Here is an 18,361-nt window from a genome sequence, read left to right on the forward strand (position 1 = left end):
ATTGATGCAGGTGGCAGTTGGCGCCAGGACGGGGGTGGAGCACTGCAAGGAGGCTGGTCTCTTCATACCGACGGTAGGTATGAAGATCTTTCAAAAAAAAAGGTTGGTAAACATTTTTTAAATATTTTTTCCACAGCAACTTACCTGATTGGGGTTTTATTTTTTACCGATGCTTTCTCTTTGCAGGTCTTCGACCCTCCGTGGGCCCAACTCCATCCTCGGCGGCACTTGGACGGCATGCGCCTCTGCCACCGAGAATGAGAGCTCTCGCCAGCTGCCGCCCAGATTGGCAGCGTGAGTCGCTCATTTGCCGCCCACCAACCTTCGCGGGACCTCTCCGATGAAAACCCCGCCCAAAGTACCGCCAGGTACCTCAGCGGCCATCGGCGGTCCTTTGGGCAGCACTTGGGCAGGCGGGGCCTTAATCAAATTTGGGCCCAATGTACCTGGACCCACATGTCTCCACTGTTTTTAGCTTTTCACCATTTAGAAAGGACCCTCTTCTATCCTTTTTAGGTCCAAAGTGGATTACCTCACATTCTTTCGACTTACATTGAAATCCATTTCCTACAGTTTTGCCCATTCGCTTAATCTATCAATATCTCTTTGTAGTTTTATGATTCCACCTACACTGCCACCTATCTTTGTGTCATCGGCAAATTTGAATATGTGGCTTTCTACCCCATCATCTAAGTCGTTTGTAAATAGGATGAGTAGTTGAGGCCCCAGCACAGATCCCTGTGGCACACCACTAGTCACATCCTGCCAATTCGAGTACCTTGCCCGTCTCTTGCCACTCAGCCAATTTCCAAACCAGCTCAATAATTTGCCTTCAATTCCATAAGCTTCAACTTTCGGTAAGTCTTTTATGAGGGACTTTATTGAATGTCTTCTGGAAGTCCACATAAATAAGTTTGTGCACTTGTGGAGGCACACAAATAGAGCAGGCCACCCAGGTAACTGGAAGTCTGAGCATACCTCAGGCCTTAAAAGGTCCCAGGCTGATTAAAGGGGCATGGAGCAGGAGACAGCAGCAAGGAGGTGCAGCAAGGAGATGTAGGAGAACAATCGTTACTGAGTGGCCCTGAGATTCTTGCAAGAAGCTAAGTATCTGTTTTGGCTGACCCTATTAGTTTTAAAGTGTAAAAATCTTAGTATTTAGTTAACAGTTTAGTATAAAATGCTTTCAATGTATCTGAAGTCCTCCCTGAATTTAAGTGCTTCACCTGTTTTTCATGTTGCATCTCTTAATAATGTTTTTCTGCTGGGTACTGAGATTCTTCTTGCTCAACTCCAAACAGCCCGTACAACAACCACAACTTGTATTTATATAGCGCCTTTAACATAGTGAAACATCCCAAGGCACTTCACAGGAGTATTATGCATTAAAAATGCGACACCGAGCCACACAAGTAGTAATTAACACAGGAGAGAGACCAAAAGCTTGGTCAAAGAGGTAGGTTTTAAGGAGCGTCTTGAAGGAAGAGAGAGATAGGTAGAGAGGTAGAGAGGTTTAGGCAGGGAGTTCCAGAGCTTGGGGCCTAGGCAACAGAAGGCATTGCCACTAATGATTGAGCGATTATATCAGGGATGCTCAGGAGGGCAGAATTAGAAGAGCGCAGACATCTCAGGGGGTTGTGAACTGGAGGAGATTACAGAGATAGGGAGGGGCGAGGCCATGGAGGGATTTGTAAACAAGGATGAGAATTTTGAAATCGAGGCCTTGCTTAACCGGGAGTCAATGTAGGTCAGCGAGCACAATGTCCTCATGGATGGTGATTGTAACTGGATAACGGGGAGCTTGGCAGTGCTCTGTGCTGACTAGATGTTTCAGGGTTAAATCCCAGCAGGATTTTATGGTCCCTCAGCCTTTACTTTTACTAACTGGCACCTAACGCCTCTGGACTTGGGTTGTTTGGAGTGTGTTCCACTGGAGTGACAGTGCACTCCATAATGAGCAAACAGAATATCTACCGATGTAGATTTCACAGTAGATTAGTTTGGAGATTCTGTGTGTATCTGACACCTAGCTGATCAAAACAAATTGGGATTAAGGAATTGCTTTGTTTGAACTTTCTACCCCAATAGACATTCAAGTTCTCTCACTTAAATCATAGGTGGTTATAGATTTAGGCCATCAAAACTGTCTGATTGGTCCCCTCCCTGATAGGTAACAAAAGTTAGACAGGCATGAGCCTAAATATTCTGGTAAGTGATGTTACCGTACACACGCTTAATGTGTTGACATTAAAAAAAAATTTCTGCTAATTATACTTTCATTTTCAATGGAATGGCACCTCTGTTAGAATAGTGCAGAGAGGAATTTAATAGGAATACATGAAATATTTGTATGATAATAGTAATTTCCAGGCTGTGGTTCCTATAACACTGTCCAACTAGAAACTGCTCTAAGTTACTTCTCTCACTTACAGTGCGGTTATCAGTAATCATTGTTTATATTAAATATTCAGGCAAATCAAAAGATGCTGAAGTTAATCAAGGAAATGGTGTTAGGGAAATTGATGGGACTGAAGGCCGATAAATCCCCAGGGCCTGATAGTCTGCATCCCAGAATACTTAAGGAAGTGGCCCTAGAAATAGTGGATGCATTGGTGGTTATTTTCCAACATTCTATAGACTCTGGATCAGTTCCTATGGATTGGAGGGTAGCTAATGTAACACCACTTTTAAAAAAAGGGGGGAGAGAGAAAACAGGGAATTATAGACTGGTTAGCCTGACATTGGTAGTGGGGAAAATGTTGGAATCAATTATTAAAGATGGAATAGCAGCGCATTTGGAAAGCAGTGACAGGATCGGTCCAAATCAGCATGGATTTATGAAAAGGGAAATCATGCTTGACAAATCTTCGAGTTTTTTGAGGATGTAACTAGTAGAGTGGACAAGGGAGAGCCAGTGGATGTGGTATATTTGGACTTTCAAAAGGCTTTTGACAAGGTCCCACACAAGAGATTAGTGTGCAAAATTAAAGCACATGGTATTGGGGGTAATGTATTGACGTGGATAGAGAACTGGTTGGCAGACAGGAAGCAAAGAGTCGGAATAAACGGGTCCTTTTCAGAATGGCAGGCAGTGACTAGTGGAGTACCGCAAGGTTCAGTGCTGGGACCCCAGCTATTTACAATATACATTAATGATTCAGACGAAGGAATTGAATGTAATATCTCCAAGTTTGCAGAGGACACTAAGTTGGCTGGCAATGTGAGCTGTGAGGAGGATGCTAAGAGGCTGAAGGGTGACTTGGACAGGTTAGGTGAGTGGGCAAATGCATGGCAGATGCAGTATAATGTAGATAAATGTGAGGTTATCCACTTTGGTGGCAAAAACAGGAAGGCAGAATATTATCTGAATGGTGACAGATTAGGAAAAGGGGAGGTGCAACGAGACCTGGTGTCATGGTACATCAGTCATTGATAGTTGGCATGCAGCTACAGCAGGCGGTGAAGAAGGCAAATGGCATGTTGGCCTTCATAGCGAGTTGAGTATAGGAGCAGGGAGGTCTTACTGCAGTTGTACAGGGTCTTGGTGAGGCCACACCTTGAATATTGTGTACAGTTTTGGTTTCCTAATCTGAGGAAGGACATTCTTGCTATTGAGGGAGTGCAACGAAGGTTCACCAGACTGATTCCCGGGATGGCAGGACTGACATATGAAGAAATTTAGAAGAATGAGAGGGGATCTCATAGAAGCATACACAATTCCTGACGGGATTGGACAGGTTAGATGCAGGAAGAATGTTCCCGATGTTGGGGAAGTCCAGAACCAGGGGTCACAGTCTATGGATAAGGGGTAAGCCATTTAGGACCGAGATGAGGAGAAACTTCTTCACTCAGAGAATTGTGAACCTGTGGAATTCTCTACCACCGAAAGTTGTTGAGGCCAGTTCGTTGGATATATTCAAAAGGGAGTTAGATGTGGTCCTTACGGCTAAAGGGATCAAGGGGTATGGAGAGAAAGCAGGAATTGGATACTAAAGTTGCATGATCAGCCATGATCATATTGAATGATGGTGCAGGCTCAAAGGGCCAGTTCCTGCACCTATTTTCTATGTTTCTAAGTATGCACGATGCATCTGTGTATCAGTAGCAGATGGGGGAGTTTTCCGAGTACGTGGGGCAATGGGAACCTCGGCTGTACCAGCGCATATTGCAATATCTGGCTCAGCGAGTCTGAGAGTTTCTGCTATCTGTTGGCAGACGGCAAGGTTCCAGAAACTGATTCCCTCTAAATCATTTTTTATGATGTCATGATGTAAAGTAACAACAGCCACTAGATGGCATCTGTGTGCAAGTCGCCAAACTATGGTCAACAGTGCTGCATATGAAGCACTTTTAAATAATTTAAAAGCTACATTGGCCTGGGTTTTTATCTGGTTTTTGCCTCTCCCAAGAGATCACATGGGGTGGTGCGTAGAATGTTTCAGTATAAGGGGTGTCGCAATTGCGGACTGGTTGGGCTGGGTGCTCTTTGCCTTTCCGTCATTTTTCACATGTAACCTTTAGGGCTGCTGACCAAGGGCCATGTGGCTCTTTGTCGGCCGGCACAGACACGATGGGCCGAAATAGCTCCTTCTGCACTGTAAATTTCTATGTTTCTATGTTCTATGTTTCTAAAAAAATTGGGGATTTTAAAAGTTTCTATACACAAGAAGAAATGGTATGGATAACATTTGTACAGGTGGGAACATCTGTTAGTTAAAACTAGACATTAATCTGGGAGTGAGCCTTGGCTCAGTGGTAGGGTGCTGAGCACCTCGGGTCTCGTCGCCGAGAGCATGCAGAAAGCAAGCGCAGGCAACGGAAGGAGCGTGCGGTAAACCAGACTCCCCACCTCCCCTTTCCTTCAACCACTGTCTGTCCCACTTGTGACAGAGACTGTAATTCCAGTATTGCACTGTTCAGTCACCTAAGAATTCATTTTTAGAGTGAAACCAAGTCTTCCTCGATTTCGAGGGACTGCCTATGCTGATGATGATTCCAATCTTTGAGAAAGGTTATGGAATCGAACCCCACTCCAGATAGCCCTGGCAAACGGAGACCAGAGTGCCGGAATCTAAATACTGGAGTGACATCCAGTGGACTCGCGCCTGATGGGGAGTGGAGTGGCAACTCCCCCATGGCATCCAGCTGGAAGCCCTGGCAGCGATTTGAGAGTCAGACGAACAACCTGTCCACATAAAAAAAGGGTCTTTGTTACAGAAAAGCCCAGAGCACGATCTGCTGGATGTGGAATGGGTTGTAAAAGGAAGAAGCTATGACGAAGAACTTCCCCTATGTCTGAGTGAATGGCCCAGGTTCCATGTGCCATTTGTATAAACACGGGGCACTCTGCATGGTGTCACAATACTACTTAAACAAGTGCACATTCCATGAAACATCCCACATTGTACTAACACAGGGAAGTGCACTCAGACACTGATTATGTACATTAGCAACGTTCTAAATATACAAAGTATACCTTGGCCAGACGACTACAGACTGGGGCTTAAATTCCACTAAATGCTCTCTTGTTTGTGTAATAGTATTATGGGAATGTGATGAATTGAACATTTGGTAATGGGTGCGTTCCTTCTATAGTTTGTGGTTGGTCCACAAACAACTGTTTTCTGTTTAAACTCTAACACATTCCAAGATGCTGAAGTGAGGAATTAAATACTCATTGGTAGATTTGACTGTACTGCACATGATGAGGTTGGATAGAAATTGTATCTAACAGTTTATCCGGTGTGCTTTCTGTTCAAACAGAATTGAACAAAAAAACACATACTGGAGCTCAAAATAGATTGAGTACTAATTAAGGACAGCGATCGCAGTGACATGATGTTGTAGAAGACACACTTTCAAAGTACCAAAATTAATGGTTAGTTCTGTTCTTATTGTTCTTATTGTTGGTGAGTACAGGGACCATCGACATTAAAGAAAGACTTGGATTTACATAGCGCCTTTCACGACCACTGAATGTCTCAAACCGCTTTACAGTCATTTAAGTACTTTTGGAGTGTAGTTACTGTTGTAATGTAGGAAACGCTGCCACCAATTTACTCACAAGCAAGCTCCCACAAACATCAATATGATAATGACCAGATAATCTGTTTTTTTGTTATGTTGATTGAGGGATGAATACTGGCCAGGACACCGGGGATAATTCCCCTGCTCTTTTTCGAAATAGTGCATTTCGGCCCATCGTGTCCACGCCGGCCAACAAAGAGCCACACGGCCCTCGGTCAGCAGCCCTGAAGGTTACATATAAACCTAGGAACAATGGCGGACAGGTAAAGAGCATCCAGCCCAACCAATTCGCCCCACACAACTGCGATACCCCATGTATCGCAACATTTTACACTCCACCCCACCCGGAGCCATGCGATCTCCTGGGAGAGGCAAAAAACAGATAAAAACCCAGGCCAATTTAGGGAGAAATCTGCGAAAATTCCTCTCCGACCCATCCAGGCGATCGAAACTAGTCCAGATCACTCTGGTCATATTCGATTCCCTGCAGTACTTACCATCGTATCTGCACCAGCCAACAAGAGATTGGCCAGTCTAATCCCACTTTCCAGCTCTAGGTCCGTAACCCTGCAGGTTATGGCACTTCAAGTGCCTATCCAAGCACCTTTTAAATGGGGTAAGGATTTCTGCATCCACCACCCTTCCAGGCAGTGAGTTCCAGACCCCCACAACCCTCTGCGTGAAAAAGCTTCCCCTCAAAATCTTCCACCAACCACCTTAAAACTATGCCCCCTCGTAATTGAAGCGACATAGGCCCTTGCTATTAACTATATCCAGGCCCCTCAAAATTTTATACACCTCACTGAAGTCTCCTCTCAACCTCCTCTGTTCCAAAGAGCCTATCCAATCTGTCCTCATAGCTAGGATTCACCTTTCCAGGCAGCATCCTCGTAACTCTCCTCTGTACCCTCTTTAGTGCAATCACATCCTTCCTATAATACGGCGACCAGAACTGTATGCAATATTCCAGCTATGGCCTAACCAGAGTATTATACAATTTAAGCATAACCTCCCTGCTCTTGTATTTTATGCCTCATCCAATAAAGTCAAGCATTCTGTCTGCCTTGTTAACCACCTTATCCACCTGGCCTGCTACTTTCAGGTATCTGTGGACAAGCACTCCAAGGTCCCTTTGTTCATCTACACTTCTAAGTGGCCTACCGTTTAATGTGTTTACCCTTTTCTTATTAGTCCTCCCCAAGTACATTACTTCACACTTCTCCGAATTAAATTCCATTTGCCACTGCTCTGTCCACCTAACCAGTAGATTGATATCCTCCTGCAGTCCATGACCTTCCTCTTCATTATCAACCACACGGCCAATTTTAGTGTCATCTGCAAATTTCTTAATTATACCCCCTATATTCAAATCTAGATCAGTGATGTATACCACAAAAAGCAAGGGACCTAGTACTAAGCCCTGCGGAACCCCACTGGAAACATCTTTCCAGTCACAAAAACATCCATCAACATTACCCTTTGCTCCCTACCTCTAAGCCAATTTTTGATCCAACTTGCTATTTTGCTCTGGATCCTATGGGCGTTTAACCTTCATGACCAGTCTGCCATATGGGACCTTATCAAAAGCTTTGCTGAAGTCCATGTACAATACATCGACCCTCCTGGTTACCTCCTCGAAAAATTCAATCAGGTTAGTCAAACACCATCTTCCCTTAACAAATCCGTGCTGACTGTCCCTAATTAATCCTTGCCTTTCTAAATGTAGATTTATCCTGTCTTCAGGATTTTTTCCAATAATTTTCCCATCACTGAGGTTAGGCTGACAGGCCTGTAATTACTCGGCCTATCCCTTTTCCCTTCTAAAACAAGGGTACCACATTAGCAGTCCTCCAATCCTCCGGCACCGTGCCAAATCCAAAGAGGACTGGAAAATGATGGTCAAGGCCTCTGCTAGTTCCTCTTTTACTTCGCTCAACAGCCTGAGATGCATTTCATCCGGGCCAGGGGACTTATCCACTTTCAAAGCTGCTAAACTCCTTAATACCTCCTCTCTCACTATGTTTATTTCATCTAATATTTCACACTCCTCCTCGATAGCAGTATCTGCATTGCCCCTTTCCTTTGTGAAAACAGACGCGAAGTATTCATTAAGAACCCTACCAACATCTTCCGCCTCCACACAAAGATTACCCTCATGGTCTCTAATAGGCCCTACCCTTTCTTTAGTTATCCTCTTGCTCTTAATATATTTCTAGAACATCTTTAGGTTTTCCTTAATTTTACTTGCCAAGAATTTTTCATGCTCTCTCTTAGCATTCCTATTATCCTTTTTAATTTTACTTCTAAACTTTCTATATTCCTCCAGAGATTCTACAGTATGTAGCCATCGGTATATGACATAAGCTTTGTGTGTGGATTATTAACAGGTTTATTGGGCATGAACTGAATAGTGACAGTGTCGTGATTTCTGGATTTCACTCCACTCCAACGATATCCCTTGTAAAACAGGCATCGAGATTTCTGAGAAATCGGGTGTGGGTGTAAAGGGGGTTGGAAGTTGTGATCCATATTCCCTGAGATCCCTCGCTCCCCTCCGATCTCCCCCCACCCCCGGTGTCTCTCCCTCCCACCTCCCGCAAGGCTTTCTCTCTCTCTTTCTCCCCCCGGCTCTCTCTCTCTCTCTCTCTCTCTCTCGTTCTGCCCCCCCACCCCAGGCGCGCTCTCTCTCTTTGTCCCCCACCCCCAAGGCTCTCTCTCCATCCTCCTGGGCTCTCTTTCTCTCCCGCACCAGACTCTCTCTCTCTCCCCTCCCCCCCATCCCAGGCTCTCTCTCTCTCTCCCCACCTCAGGTTCTCTCCACCCTCCCCCCCCTCCCCCACTGGGGCCCAGTCGGAGGCTCGCGACTCGCCGTCTTGGGATTGAACGTGTTCGGGGCCCCACTTCCGGTTCTGATTTCGAGCGTGAGGTGTCGGGGGTGGGGTTGGGGAGGAGTCAGGAGGATGCATGTGCAGAAGCCGTTTGCACTGGTTCTGCAATGTGGTCCGGCTGCTGGTGAATTCATTAGTCCTGTATAATTCACCCCTGCCCTCTCCACCCTCATCTCCAACAACATGTGCAACGAGCTCATGGACTTTTCTGTCACTAAGATAGAGACCGTCCATTCAGCTGCCTCTGCCGCTTCCCTCCCTTCCACTTGCCCATTCTGCCAAGCTTCTCCCAAGTTTCCTCCCTGTCCTAGCCCTGAACTTGCATCTTTCTCTAGTTTCTCATTTCTCTTCCGCCATGCCCTCTCCGAGCTCATCTTGTCCATGAGACGCAGGATTAAAAATTTTGATAAGGCCCAAAAAGGGGCGCCAGGATCAAGGTGCGCGATCTACCTGCGTCTGTTGGGCATAGGTGCAGCCTGCTCATTACCATGATTGCAGCTCTGAGCTCAGTGGTAAATGTGCTGCTGGTTGCTTCAATGCTCAAGAGGAGGGCCAATATCATGTGAAGTCTGGTCTCTATTTAAAGGTTGCCTGCACTTCTCAAAGGGGAGGTGCTCTGTTACAGAAGTACCTCATTGTGGCTGGAGCTGGAGCAGGAGCAATATGTCTCAACAAGGGAGAGAGCATGCAACTCGGTTCTCAGATGCAGCACTGGAGGCCTGGGGGGCAGGGGGTGTACAGGAGGAGACAGGTCCTGTTCCCATCGGGGGGCAGGAGGCCTACCAGACACACTGTGCGAAGGCAGTGGGAGGAGATCGCAGAAGCTGTCAGTACCAACAGTGTCGGCCCCCAGGTCATAGATCCAGTGCCGGAAGAAGTTTAATGACCTCATACAAGTGGTCAAGGTGATTGAATGCATCTTCAAATGTCATATCCCACCAACTGCACCACTAGCCTCACACACTGTCTAATGCATTACAGCCCCATCACTTGCATACCAACAATCTCTAGCAAATCACCACTCATACCTCACACACTTACCACTGCTGCAAGCCTCACACCTACATCTCAGATCTTGCACACAAAGCCAGCTATTCAACCATGACAGGCACATCACCCAATCACTTTGTGTTACACTGACTGATACACTCTCCTTTCCCTTGCAGGCCAAAGTGTCTCACAACAGGTGCGAGTAGGAGCAAGCGGGCGGGCGGTGGCGGGGGGGGGGGGGGAAGTATGGTTGCAAAATCCGACACATTTGGAGGAGACTGTGCTGGAGATCATTGACGGGGCTATCACTGAGGCCATGGCGATTGGCGAGGCTGAAAGCATTGATGATGACGGTATGCTCATATCTAATTCTTCTTCTCACATCCCACGTCCCCCTCAACCTACAATTTCTTCCTTCATGCAAACTACTGATGGTGCAAGCATGCACATCTTGCTTTGACCCCCTTCCCCTCACCACAACCCGATCCTTGTACCTTTCTCCTTTCAGATAATCAAGAACTGCCAGCAGCCCAGCCTGTGCAGGAAGAAGTAGAGGAGAGTGAAGAAGAGGCACTCTTAGCTAATGCTCCCAGGCACCAGCTCAGAAAATGGCACTGCGTGAACTTAAGAGGATAGCATAGCGGTCGGGTTCAGCATGTAGTGAGTCTCCACGCATGAGTGCGCTTCAGCCAGGCCGGGGGGGGGGGGGGGGAGGGTTAGGGTTGGGGGATAGGGTTCCATTTAATTTTATTTTGGGGTGCGCGGTCCATTCAAATTTCCCTTTAAAAGCTGGTGAGCTGGCTGCACGGGAGCTCCATGCAGTTGTGCAGCCGTGCGGCTTAATGGGAACACTGGTTAGGGTGATGGGGTCAGGGGTAGGGTAGGGGGATAGGTACAGGGGTTTCCCGGGGTGTGATGTTGTAGCGGGTCAGGGAGTTAGGGTCAGGGGGTTAGGGGATTGGTTCAGAAAATTAGGATCAGAGGATTCCCAGGATATGAATCTGTAGAGGGTTAGCGTTTGGGTTAGGGGTAAAGCTGTAAAGGGTTAGGATTAGGGGTTAGGGTCAGGGGGTTAGGGTCAGGGGGTTAGGGACAGGGGGTTAGGGTCAGAGGTTTAGGGTTCGGGTCAGGCATTAGGTCAGGGGGTTGGGGTTATGGAATAGGGGTCAGGGAGTTAGGGTTAGGATTAGGGGTTTCCCGGGGTGTGAAGCTGTAGTGGAATAGAGTCGGGGGATAGGGTCATGGGGTTAAGGTTCGCGACAGGGGGTTAAAGTTCGCGACAGGGGGTTAAGGTTCGGGTCAGTGGTTAGGGTATGGGGATAGGGTCAAGGTATAGGGGAGTTAGGGGTAGGGTTCAGGTCAGGGATTTGGGTTAGGGGTTTAGGGTGTGGATGAGATGGGATTAGGATTAGGGGGTTGGAGTTAGGGGTTAGGTTTCAGGTCGCGGGGGGGGGGGGGGGGTTGGGGTTGGGCCGGCCCTCCCGCACACTCGGCCTCCTCACCTGGTCCAAGGTGATGTCTTCGAACCAGTTGTGGAGCAGCACCGAGGAGCTGTACGTCCTTTCGCCCATTTCCCCAGGCTGTGCGGCGGTACGGGAATATCCGGGGAATGCGGGCGGCCTGCGGAAACTCTGCCCGCGTCCTAGCAACGGCCCGTCGCCCTGGTAACCGGCGGCGCGTTGCCCTTCGACCCGCCGCGCGGGAACTTCCGGCTGTTGCCCATGGTGACGGGAGCGAGGTGGGCAGCAGGGATGAGGCGGGATTCTCCGCCTGGGGGCTCTATCAGTCCGGGGCCCGGCGGGCTGGTCCGCCTGGGAGCTCTCTCAGTCCGGGGCCCGGCGGGCAGGCGGGATTGTCCGCCTGAAAGCTCTCTCAGTTTGGGGCCCAGGCTCCCCGCGGGCCTCGCCTGCCCCGCACACTGAGCAACAGGCAGCAGCAATGCTGCACACACTACATGTCAAAACTGCATATTTGCTGTTTGATTCTTATTTGTCATTTATTCCAAATGGTTCTATAGTTTCCATTCCCCAGGCTCAGTGGGTGGCACGCTGGTCTGAGTCAACAGGCTGTAGGTCCACTTTTTATGAGGAAAGGTTGGGCCTATACTCATTGGAGTTTCGAAGAATGAGAGGTGATCTTATTGAAACATATAAGATTCTGAGGGGGCTCAACAAGGTAGATGCAGAGAGAATGTTTCCCCTCGTGGGGGAATCTAGAACTATGGGGCATTGTTTTAGAATAAGGGGTCGACCATTTAAAATGTGAATCTTTAGAATTCTCTGCCCCAGAGAGCTGTGGAGGTTGGGCCATTGAATATATTTAAGGTGGAGATAGACAGATTTTTGAGCGATAAGGGAGTAAAGGGTTATGGGGAGCCGGCAGGGAAGTGAAGTGGAGTTGAGGCCAAGGTCAGATCAGCCATGATCTTATTGAATGGTGGAGCAGGCTCGATGGGCAAATGGCCTCCTCCTGCTCCTATTTCTTATGTTCCATGGACATGAGCACAAAAATATAGGCTGATACTTCAGTGCGGTGCTGAGGGAGTGCTGTGCTGTCAGAGATGCCGTTTTTTGACCAAGGGCCCCCCGCCACCAGTCTACCCTCTCTCGTTGGGTTGCCAACTCTGATTGGACATATTCCCGGAGGTTATGTCACATGATCTCCTGTCGCCAACCAGCCTGCCCCCACAGTCCCGCCATTGGTCACCCGGCATGCCCACCGCCTTCCTACACTAATCGGAAAGCGAATAGGCTCTTCATTGGATGATTCTCGACTTGTTAGTCAAACAGCCTCTAGACCCATGTCTGATATTTTTTTATAAATAATAGACCAAAGTGTTCAAAGAATTTTTTTTGAAAATGCAATTTTTTTTATTGCCCCTTTGATTTTAGTCCTGGGTTGTTCCCAGCAGTGTCCTGGAGATTCCAGTACGAGCAATCCTGAAGCGCTGGCAATCCTGTCAGATGAGTCCCGTGGCACTATTTTGAAGAACAGCAGGTGAGTTCTCCTGACCAATATTTATCACTCAACCAACATCACTAAAAATAAATTATTCTGGCATTATCACATTGCTTTTTCTGGGACTTTCATGTGAGCAAATTGGCTGTCTAACAACTGACAATAGTAATTGTCAGCAACTTGAAAAGTGCTTCATTGGCTGTAAATCGTGGCTGAATTTTCCCTTCTATAATCCTGGGTACTTAACCCAATTGTACCCCGACTGCCACCCGGATAAGATAATCTAACTTGGCACAGACTAGGGATTGAACCTGGAAGTTTCCTCTCTTAAATAGGTAAGTGACTCACTGGGTAAACTTACTGAACCCAGCAGGGAAGTCCTTGACTCTTCTAATGTTTACAGAGAACATGTGACCCCTCCGAACATTTACATTTAACCAGCATTAGGATGCAAGTACACATGCACAGCTGTGATTGTTAAAACAATCTGCCGGTTTGAAAAGACTTTGACCTGAGGTAATGCAGAAGGAGGCCAGAAAAAAATAAACGCCTATGATGACAGTAGTCTAGAGGTAATTAAAATTGACATGGAGGAAAATTGCATTTGTATAAAAATTAATTAATTGTGTTTGACTTTTTGACTTTCTACTCATACTTAGAAAGTGCGGTAAATTGTTTTGGGGGAGTTGTGGGGACAGATGGATATGGCTAGCAAGCAACTGTGGGAAAAGTTATTGATCCTGCTTTTCATCATAATGGCAGCATTACACGAGAAAGCTAGTGCTATCACTTTCAAAGCTTTCTGAGGCATGAACTGTGGGATCACTATTAATTTTTAGTGGTGACCTTGACTATGTGCCTGTTTCCTATGGTGTAGTGTTGAACGCCTTGAAGATCTATGCAAAAAGGGGGAGAGAGATAAACCAGGTAACTACAGGCCAGTCAGCCTAACATCAGTAGTAGGAAAACTTCCCGAGACCATAATCCACGACAAAATTAATTGCCACTTGGAAGAACATGGGTTAATAAATGACAGCCAACATGGATTTGTTAAAGACAAATCATGTCTGACTAAATTGATTGAGTTCTTTGATGAAATAACAAAGAGGGTTGATGAGGGTAGTGAAATTGATGTGTATATGGACTTTCAAAAGGCTTTTGATAAAGTTCTATGTAATAGACTTGTTAGCAAAATAGAAGCCCATGGGATAAAAGGGGCAGTGGCAGTGTGGATACAGCATTGGCTGTAGGACAGAAAGCAGAGAGTTGTGGTGAATGGTTGTTAAGTATACAGTGATGTCTCCCAGCGTCCGGTACTGCTTGAAAAGGTCGTAACCAGTGAGGAGGATAGCAGCAAACTTCAAGAAGATGTAGACAGACTGGTGAAATGGGCAGACACATGGCATAGAAGTGTGAAGTGATGCATTTTGGAAGTAAAATGTTGAGAGGCAATATAAACTAAATGGTACAATTTTAAAGGGGTGCAGGAACAGAGAACCTGGGGGTTCACATACACAAAACTTTGAAGGTGTTGGGCCAAGTTAAAGAGCTGGCATAGGCACAATGGGCCAAATAGCATCCTTCCTGTAAGATTCTGTGATTCTTAGAGAGTAGGCTGAAGCAGAAAATGGGGGCGTATGACAGATGGGAGCTTGATAATACAAGGGAGAATAAGGCTGAAAATACAGAGGACAAATGAAAAAGGAAATAAGAGGGCAAAGAGACAGTACGAGAATAGATTGGTGGCTAACATAAAAGGGAATCCATAGGATTAGGGACCAAAATGAAGAACTATTGGTGGAGGCAGAAGGCCTGGCTGAGGTACTGAATCAGTACTTTGCATCGGTGTTTACCAAGGAAGAGGACTTTGCCAAAACTATGATAAACGAACAGATTGTTGGGATACTGGATGAGATAAAAATACATAGAGGAGGTACGAAGAAGGCTGACAGTAGTTAAAGTGAGTAAGTCTCCCGGTCGGGATGGGATGCATCCTAGGTGGCTGAGGGAAGAAGGGTAGGTGTTGGCCACAATCTTCAATCCATCTTGGATACAGGGGTAGTGCCAAAGGAGTGGAGGATTACAAATATTACACCCTTGTTCACCAAAACGGAGAAGAATAAACCCAGCAATTACAAGCCAGTCAGTTTAACATCGCTGATGGGGAAGCTTTTAGAAACAATAATCCAGGAGAATATTAACAGCCATGTGGACAAGCATGGACCAATAAAGGGGAACTCGCACTGATTTGTTAAGGGCAAATCGTGTAAACTTTGGAGGGGGTACAGAGGAGATTTACTAGAGTGGTTCTATAGATATGTGAAGAGAAAAAGATTAGTGAAGACACAAATAACCTTCCGGAAGTAATAGGGGACCGAGGGTCTAGTGAGAAGGAGGAACTGAAGGATATCCTTATTAGGCGGGAAATTGTGTTAGGGAAATTGATGGGATTGAAGGCCGATAAATCCCCGGGGCCTGATAGTCTGCATCCCAGAGTACTTAAGGAAGTGGCCCGAGAAATAGTGGGTGCATTGATAATTTTCCAACAGTCTATCGATTCTGGATCAGTTCCTATGGACTTTTTAAAAAGGGAGGGAGAGAGAAAGCGGGAAATTATAGCCTGACATAAGTAGTGGGGAAAATGTTGGAATCAATTATTAAGGATGAAATAGCAGTGCATTTGGAAAGCAGTGACAGGATCGGTCCAAGTCAGCATGGATTTATGAAAGGGAAATCATTCTTGACAAATCTTCTGGAATTTTTTGAGGATGTAACTAGTAGAGTGGACAAGGGAGAACCAGTGAATGTGGTGTATTTGGACTTTCAAAAGGCTTTTGACAAGGTCCCACACAAGAGATTGGTGTGCAAAATCAAAGCACATGGTATTGGGGGTAATATACTGACATGGATAGAGAACTGGTTGGCAGACAGGAAGCAGAGAGTCGGAATAAACGGGTCCTTTTCAGAATGGCAGGTAGTGACTAGTGGGGTGCCGCAGGACTCAGTGCTGGGACCCCAGCTCTTTACAATATACATCAATGATTTGGATGAAGGAATTGAGTGTAATATCTCCAAGTTTGCAGATGACACTAAACTGGGTGGTGGTGTGAGCTGTGAAGAGGATGCTAAGAGGCTGCAGGGTGACTTGGACAGGTTAGGTGATTGGACAAATGCATGGCAGATGCAGTATAATGTGGATAAGTGTGAGGTTATCCACTTTGGGGGCAAAAACGTGAAGACAGAATATTATCTGAATAGCGGCAGATTAGGAAAAGGGGAGGTGCAACGAGACCTGGGTGTCATGGTTCATCAGTCATTGAAAGTTGGCATACAGGTACAGCAGGCGGTGAAGAAGGCAAATGGTATGATGGCCTTCATAGCTAGGAGATTTGATTATAGGAGCAGAGAGGTCTTACTGCAGTTGTACAGGGCCTTGGTGAGGCCTCACCTGGAATATTGTGTTCAGTTTTGGTCTCCTAATCTGAGGTTCTTGCTACTGAGGGAGTGCAGCGAAGGTTTACCAGACTGATTCCCGGGATGGCTGGACTGACATATGAGGAGAGACTGGATCAACTGGGCCTTTATATATTGGAGTTTAGAAGGATGAGAGGGGATCTCATAGAAACATATAAGATTCTGACAGGACGGGACAGGTTAGATGCGGGTAGAATGTTCCCGATGTTGGGGAAGTCCAGAACCAGGGGACACAGTCTTCGGAGAAGGGGTAGGCCATTTAGGACTGAGATGAGGAGAAACCTCTTCACTCAGAGAGTTGTTAACCTGTGAAATTCCCTGCCACAGAGAGTTGTTGATGCCAGTTCATTGGATATATTCAAGAGGGAGTTAGTTATGGCCCTTACGGCTCAGGGTATCAAGGGGTATGGAGAGAAAGCAGGAAAGGGGTACAGAGGGAATGATTAGCCATGATCTTATTGAATGGTGGTGCAGGCTTGAGGACCGAATGGCCTACTCCTGAACCTATTTTCTATGTTTCCAGGGATGAAGGATTACAGTTACGTGGATGGACTGGTGAAGCTGGGGTTGTTCTCCTTTGAGGAAAGAGAAGGCTAAGAGGAGATTTGTTAGAGGTGTTTAAAATCATGTAGTGTTTAGATAGAGTAAATAAGGAGTAATTGTTTTTAATTGCTGAAGGATCAATAATCAGAGGACACAGATTTAAGGTGATTGGCAAAATTAGAGGTAACGGGCCCAAGTTTCCAACCCTCTGGAAAAACGGTGCATCTCGATAAGGTGCGCGACTTTCTGGAAGAAAAAAGGGCCGAAAAGTTACCTTGTGATTCTGCGAGCTCTTCAGGACGTCTTTGTGCTCGGCGTGGCCCAGCACAAGGGATCGGGGTCGGAGCCAGGTCCTGGCGCTGAAAACAGTGCCGGGACCTCTGCACATGCGCGCTGGAGTGTGCAGTAGCTCCAGGCCCCCGAGGCTGTGTGGGAGGGGCCCGAAGCACGCGCCCCTAGCCCTGGCCGAATGGGCTCACTGGGGTGGCGAAGATCGGACTCGGGCCTCCCTCCTCTTCAGCTTCAGGTCCTGCTCCGGCTCCCCTCCCTCCCTCCTGTTCAAGTCCCGTTCTGGCTTCTCCCCCCGCCCCCCCCCCTGCCATTCAAGTCCCGCTCTCTCTCTCTTTTCCCCCCCCCCCCCCTTCTGCCCCTCTCCCTCCCTCCTCTTCCCTCCCTCCTTTTCCCTCCCTCCTCCTCTTCGCTCCCTCCACACTTCCTCTCCCCTCCCCCCTCCTGTTCCCTCCCTCCCCCCCTCCTGTTCCCTCCCTCCCCCCCTCCTATTCCCTCCCTCCCCCCCTCCTGTTCCCTCCCTCCCCCTCCTGTTCCCTCCCTCCCCCCCCCTCCTGTTCCCTCCCTCCCCCCTCCTGTTCCCTCCCTCCCCCCTCCTGTTCCCTCCCTCCCCCCTCCTGTTCCCTCCCTCCCCACTCCTGTTCCCTCCCTTCCCACTCCTGTTCCCTTCCTTCCCCCTCCTCTTCCCTCCCTCCCCCATCTCTTCCCTCCCTCCCCCCTCCTCTTCCCTCCCACCCCCCTGCTCTTCCCTCCCTCCCCCCTGCTCTTCCCTCCCACCCCCCTGCTCTTCCCTCCCTCCCCCTGCTCTTCCCTCCCTCCCCCCTGCTCTTCCCTCCCTCCCCCCTCCTCTTCCCTCCCACCCCCCTCCTCTTCCCTCCCACCCCCCTCCTCTTCCCTCCCACCCCCCTCCTCTTCCCTCCCACCCCCCTCCTCTTCCCTCCCTCCCTCCCCCCTCCTCTTCCCTCCCTCCCCCCTCCTCTTCCCTCCCTCCCTCCCCCCTCCTCTTCCCTCCCTCCCCCCTCCTCTTCCCTCCCTCCCCCCTCCTCTTCCCTCCCTCCCCCCTCCTCTTCCCTCCCTCCCCCCTCCTCTTCCCTCCCTCCCCCCTCCTCTTCCCTCCCTCCCCCCTCCTCTTCCTCCCTCCCCCCTCCTCTTCCCTCCCTCCCCCTCCTCTTCCCTCCCTCCCCCCTCCTCTT

General features: G+C 47.9%; 1 protein-coding gene and 1 long non-coding RNA gene across 4 annotated transcripts in view; one reads left to right on the top strand and one right to left on the bottom strand.

Annotated features, from left to right (window-relative positions):
* The window catches only part of cfap161 (cilia and flagella associated protein 161), an 88,880-nt gene extending 77,297 nt beyond the window's left edge, over positions 1 to 11,583 (bottom strand). Inside the window, exon 1 of the mRNA XM_070858680.1 lies at positions 11,408 to 11,583. Within this exon, the coding sequence (XP_070714781.1) occupies positions 11,408 to 11,476 (69 nt within the window). The 5' untranslated portion in view covers positions 11,477 to 11,583. The remainder of the gene's footprint in view (positions 1 to 11,407) is intronic.
* A 29-nt stretch (positions 11,584 to 11,612) lies between these two features.
* Positions 11,613 to 18,361, top strand: part of LOC139227713 (uncharacterized) — a 35,983-nt gene continuing 29,234 nt past the window's right edge. The window contains exons 1-2 of one of the 3 annotated variants that reach the window (XR_011587453.1): positions 11,613 to 11,643; positions 12,797 to 12,902. This is a non-coding gene — a long non-coding RNA (uncharacterized lncRNA). The other 2 variants (XR_011587452.1, XR_011587454.1) reach the window with 2 other exon arrangements.

This window comes from Pristiophorus japonicus, chromosome 17 (assembly GCF_044704955.1).
Source record: "Pristiophorus japonicus isolate sPriJap1 chromosome 17, sPriJap1.hap1, whole genome shotgun sequence".
Lineage (NCBI taxonomy): Eukaryota > Metazoa > Chordata > Chondrichthyes > Pristiophoridae > Pristiophorus > Pristiophorus japonicus.